General features: G+C 47.3%; 1 protein-coding gene across 1 annotated transcript; it reads right to left on the reverse strand.

Moving 5' to 3' along the window:
* Nucleotides 1–344: 344 nt before the first annotated feature.
* LOC136491933 (RNA-binding protein P-like) lies at nt 345–2281 on the reverse strand. Its single transcript, XM_066488129.1, has 2 exons — nt 616–2281; nt 345–482 (listed from the first exon to the last, which is right to left on the reverse strand). The coding sequence occupies exon 1, from the start codon at nt 2203–2205 to the stop codon at nt 625–627; it is 1581 nt and encodes a 526-aa protein (XP_066344226.1). The 5' UTR covers nt 2206–2281; the 3' UTR covers nt 345–482; nt 616–624.
* Between the last annotated feature and the right edge of the window lie 3285 nt (nt 2282–5566).

Genomic DNA, 5566 nt, shown 5'->3' on the forward strand with positions numbered 1-5566 from the left:
CTTAAAAGTGCAACAGAACTTCAACACATTTAAGATCTTAAATGCTGTGGTCACCGAACCCAACATCAAAGAAGAAATTTCCAGGTTTAAAGCAAAAGCCACAAATACCCCATAGCTCCAAACAGCACAGGCAACTGCAGTTAAAATGTCTCTGATTGTGCCCACAAAACCATTTGACATGGTTGATAAGACCAGGTAACAGGCAACTAGTAAAAATACAGATATTTTGGTACATGAAACCCAGTACAGATCCACAAAGTACATAATGAAGTCGCAATAGCAAAACTACATATTAGGCAATAAAACGACATAATCCTTCAAGAAAGTTCCTCCTTCAAATACTGCTACAAAGGCATCTGATTCAAATCCAGTTGTAAAATTCAACAGCAGGAAGCCTTTCGCAACATTTTGGCACCAATATAGACTTAAAAGCCATCCGAATACAAAACCACACGAACGAACCATGATCCACAGATGCCAAACTAAGATACAAGGAAAATAATCAGATGACTGTAAGAACAAGATCAACAAATCACAAAGAATGCATAGAGAATGAAGGAAATCGAAGCAATATAGTAAAGGTGGGTCATAAAACAATGTTGAGAGTTGATATACCTAGTACTGTCAATATCCACCCTGAAAACCAGTGCCTCCAATCTGAGCCTGGCCCTGCCCAGCTGCTCCAGCCTGATAACCAGCAGCACTGGCAGCGGCGGCGGCCGCTGCCGCTGCAGTGCTTGTCTGGGTAGTTGCTTGGCCAACCTGAAACCCAGGTGGCCCTTGAAAACCAGGAGGAGCTCCAGCCCCTTGATATGCAGCCGCTGCTGCTTGAACACCAGCTGCATTTGGGAAAGCTGCACCTCCTGCTCCAAATGCCTGTGCCCCAAAACCCTGAGCTCCAAAACCCGTAAGACCAGCTGTGTGTGCCTGCTGCCCCCCTGCACCTAATGCAGCAGCAGCGAAGGCCGGATTCATAGCAGCAAGCATGGCTGGCGTCATCCCTAGTGCAGCTGGGTTCTGCATTGCTGCTATCATGGCAAGCATTGCATTGGGTTGAGCAAACGCCTGTTGCTGTGCACCTAATCCAAGCATAGCAGCTTGCTGTGCAAAACTCATGTCAGGAACCACAGTAGCACCATATGCTGATGCATCATATGGACTAATGGCAGCACTGGCAGGAGCAGTCATCTGCGCGGCAGCAGCGGCGGCGGCCACAGATGCAGTAGTGGGATTGGAGTTAGCATTTGTATTCGTTCCAGATGAGCCCTTGGTCCTCCCATCTATGGCTTTCTGCACATTGAGCGTCTTGCCATCAAAATTCTTCATTGGCTCCTCCAAAGCCCGACGAGCACTCTCCGCAGACTTGTAAACAAACAATGCAAATCCCTTTGGTTTGCCAGTGTTCTTGTCAAAGCCCAACGGACCCTCTTCAATCTCACCAAATTGTGCAAAGTACTCATATAGGCGGTCCACGTCAACATCAGAATGCACATTACCAACAAATATCTTGCGCTGCATATTATCTGGTTGCGACGACGAGGAACCAGAAGCGTTGGTGGTGGTATTGGAGCTAGAGTTGGCATTGGTGTTGGCGTTGGAGCTAGGGTTCTGAGACTGAGAAGCTGGGGGCGCGGGACCTGAGGCGGCGAGGTGGCAGAAAGCAAGACGACCTCCGATTTGGAGCTGGGGGCGGCTGAGGGCGCGGAGCGCAGAGCGGCGCGAGCGGAAGAGGACGAACCCGTAGCCCTTGGATCTGCCGGACTGCTTGTCAGAGATGACGCGGCAGTCCTCGAGCTCGCCGAAGCGCGAGAAGGCGGAGCGGAGGTCTTCGGCGCCGGCGCCCCAGCCGAGGCCGTGGACGAAGAGCTTCCTGCTGGCCGGGTCGGCCTCCGCGGCGCGGCGCACGGCCGCCATCGTGGCGGGGCTCGCCTCAGCCGCCGTGCGGAGCAGCGCGACGAGCTGCTCCCGCGACAGCGGCTCGAGCAGCTTGGCGATGTCCTCGGCGTCGTCCTCGTCGTCGCCGGCGCCGTCGTCCTCGTCCTCGTCGGCGGCGGTGGGCTCGGGCGGGTCGTCGGTGATGGGGAAGTAGATGGTGCCGCGGGGCTTGGGCTCCGAGGACGCCGGCTCCAGGCGGTGGTTGCCGGCGGCTGCCTCGGCAGCGGCGGCGGTCTCGGCGGGATCGGCCTTGCGCTTCTTCGGCGCCATCGGGAAGCGAGCTAGGGTTTAGGCGCAAGCTTGCGGAGGAGAGGCAGGGGAGATTGGGATTTCCAGACAACACTAGTGAGACACAAGGAAAGGAGGTGGAATAAATACACCAGGCCTTGATTAACGGCGGCCTGGCGGCGCCGAAAAGCCCGTGATAATTGAGCCCTAATGTAGAAGCCCTTACTAGAGGCCCACTAGCAGCCCTAAGTTTTCTTCTTCTTGCAGGCTAGCCCGGCTCATTTTGGAGAGGCCGCATAGTGAAGCGTTCGTCGCCGAATTTCGGGCCCATTAGTGCAGCCAAACTGTATCGATTTCGGAACAGCAGGCGGCAATAGCAACAGGCAGGTGCGTTCCTACAGCCACAGCGCAACCACAATTTCGGATATGTTTGTAATTACTAATTAAGCTTCGTCGCAAAAGAAGAAGGAGAAAAACTCAGAGTTATTTATATCATTGAATTAATCTTAAGCTCTACTAGAACAGAAACCAGTTACCGCAAAAGTCTGACCAAACTGAATGAAAATCATGCAAGCACCTACCACTTATGTTCCGAAATAAACATGTCTCCTTCTTGAGGTTAAGTTTCACTAAGAATATAGAAAATAGTATCAACCGTATTTTTAAATAAATTTATTATGAAAAAAAATATTTCATGCTCCATCTAATGATACTTGTTATAGAGTATATTTTTGTATATATATTTGATCGATTTTTTTTTAAAAAAATTGACTCTAAAAAGCGAGATGTGTGTTTATTTTGAGACGGATGGAGCAGTAAAGAAAAAAGCACAAGCAAATAGCGTTGAGAACTGCTCCAGCCCTCCAGTACTATGCAAAGTCAAAACCTAAAGGCATAACGATTCCACTGACTCATGGATTACATCTTGCATGCATTGCACTTTGCTCACCAGCCACAGCTACACTCTCCTTAAAGGTGCACGAACAATTCAAGGCCGGCCATGGTGACGCACACAGCGTTCTTCCTCTCCACAACTTGAGGCTTCCTGTGCGCTGTGCGCTGTGCCCACTCCTCTGGAGGCAATGCGCCCCATGGGGCCTGCAGTGCACGCATGGGCATGGCTGATGGCTCACGGGGAGCCTACCGACCCAACCCAGCCTCCCGGTGCCTGTCCAGATAAAGAATATGTGAGGTAGAGATGGCATTGCCTGCTCCATTCTCTCCATACACTGTCCAAATTATTGGCTCCAGACCTCCAGTGGGGCATGGTATTTCTTGGTTGGATGTCCCACCAATTCGTTCTTCGCTGGAGGCCCGGAGTCTCGCTCTCTTGTCCTCCCATTTTCTTTCTTTTTCCAGAAACAAAAGGCATGCATGCTGCTATCGCATGATCCCGTTCATATATGCATCACAAATATGTTGGCAGCTTCAGAAAAGAAAAGGAAGAAGGTGCAGTGGGTGTTACTGGCGCTGCACAGTGTGCTTGCTGACAGCAGATAAGTATGATCGCGAAAAGAAAAGGTTGTTTGATTATCATGTTGTTCATGGAGATGAGGATGACCTTAATATAAGACCTGATGAAAAAATAGCCTGTCCAATAATTGATGCGTCGATCTCCTTCCTGGCGACCGATGATTGATGAAGCAAGTAGCATGGAGACAATTGTGCACCATTTTTAAACCAAGAGAGAGGAAGAGATACGTGTGTGTATCCATGACATGTAGCAAGGAGTGGTTATATTGGCCTTTGCATATTGTTAATGCTGTCCATGCATGCACGATACATATCTTGTAACCGTACCTAACAGGATTTGCATATGCAAACGGCAAGCCTATCTGAACAGGATGCGATGCAAAATCATATGGGCGCTGCACACAAAGTCAGTCAAAAGCTGGGGTTCCTAAGTTCCTTAGACCAACACGAAATGCCTTCCTTCATCCAGTGAGCAGCTCTGCAGCTGCACGCCTTGATACCCATGCCATGATGATCTGTTTTAGGCTTTTAGCAACTTGCAATGCGCAAAGCAATCACTCGCCATCAGCTTAGGCCACATCTACTCACTGATCAATACTCTAGGCATAAAAGGCCAAGATCTGGCGTTACTTTGGGATCGAAATACTACGTTCGTGTGCTGCTTTTCACTGCCTTTTGCAATTAAGAAGCTTATCACTGTGCCTTCTCGCTCGTTGATTGCAAGGTTCTTTTGATCCTATATAAGAAACGATGACGAGCACAGACCGGCCATTGTTTCCATTCCCTTTTGTTTTCCCGTTTTTAAAAATTGCATGATGTTCACTTTTGGAGATTTGGAACCCACACACACATGCATACAAATTGTCCTGTGTATTTTTAGTAATCTTTGAAGAAACATAACTAAACTAAGGTAGAATGGAGGTTGCATATAGCACTGTAGATATCTATCCGGATGAAAAACATGGTGTTTAGGACAAAATTTAGTCAAACCATAGAAACTACAAACCTCAACTTTGAAATTACAGTAAAGTCCAATTTACCTCTGAACTAATATCTGGATGTGAAAAAACCACTCAACTTTAATATCAAACAACATACATTCAACTTTCAAGACCGGGTAAAATATTGAACGTGTGTAGAATTGTACTGAAAAATAATTGCAAAATCTCATAAATTTTGAAGGATTTTATGAATGTATTCTAGAAAAAAATAGTGATAAGATATGCATCGAGGACCATTCAAAATAAAATGTGAGCAGTATTTTTTTTTTACTGGAGGAAGTAGGAGGTTCAATCACTGCTCACGTGGGAATCTTAGTCACATTCCATTATGCTTCTTGGCTCGGTGAAACGGAGTAGAAGTGTAGAACGCCAACGCCTCATGTAGTCATGTATGTATGGAGATCCAGCCTTACCATTCCTTTGCTTTTGGTAGTTATCCTGCAACTTTCTTTAGGTTATCTTTCATCTGTGCATTGTTTTCATGCGAGTTCAATTCAAGTCTTGTTGCTTTGCTATTGCTAGGCTACCAAGTTTATGATTTAGTTATAGTTCCCCAAACACTTGAGATCACAAAGTTAATATCTTGCCAGAGTCAGAGTCTCAGAGACAATGCCATTCTCAAACAAGTTCTGCTACAAGTAGCAGATGTTGTATGTACATCCATATCTGACCATAAAATCCCAATGTAGAGTCTAAAGAACATCCTAATCCACGAGGTTTGGATGGCAACTTTCCAGAATGATTTTTTTTTTTCTCCTGTCAGAATGGGTACCTGAACCCTGCCTCTCAGTTCGTTCAGACTTCAGGTAGCTGATGAGCTGCCGCCCAAGCCCAGACAAAGTTTGGTCCCACCAGGTCGTTCAACGCAGCATCAGATGCCGTCAATCCAAATTCTTATTCCGCTTCTCCAATCTACCGCTGTCTGCTTC

Source organism: Miscanthus floridulus, chromosome 11 (genome assembly GCF_019320115.1).
Source record: "Miscanthus floridulus cultivar M001 chromosome 11, ASM1932011v1, whole genome shotgun sequence".
NCBI lineage: Eukaryota > Viridiplantae > Streptophyta > Magnoliopsida > Poales > Poaceae > Miscanthus > Miscanthus floridulus.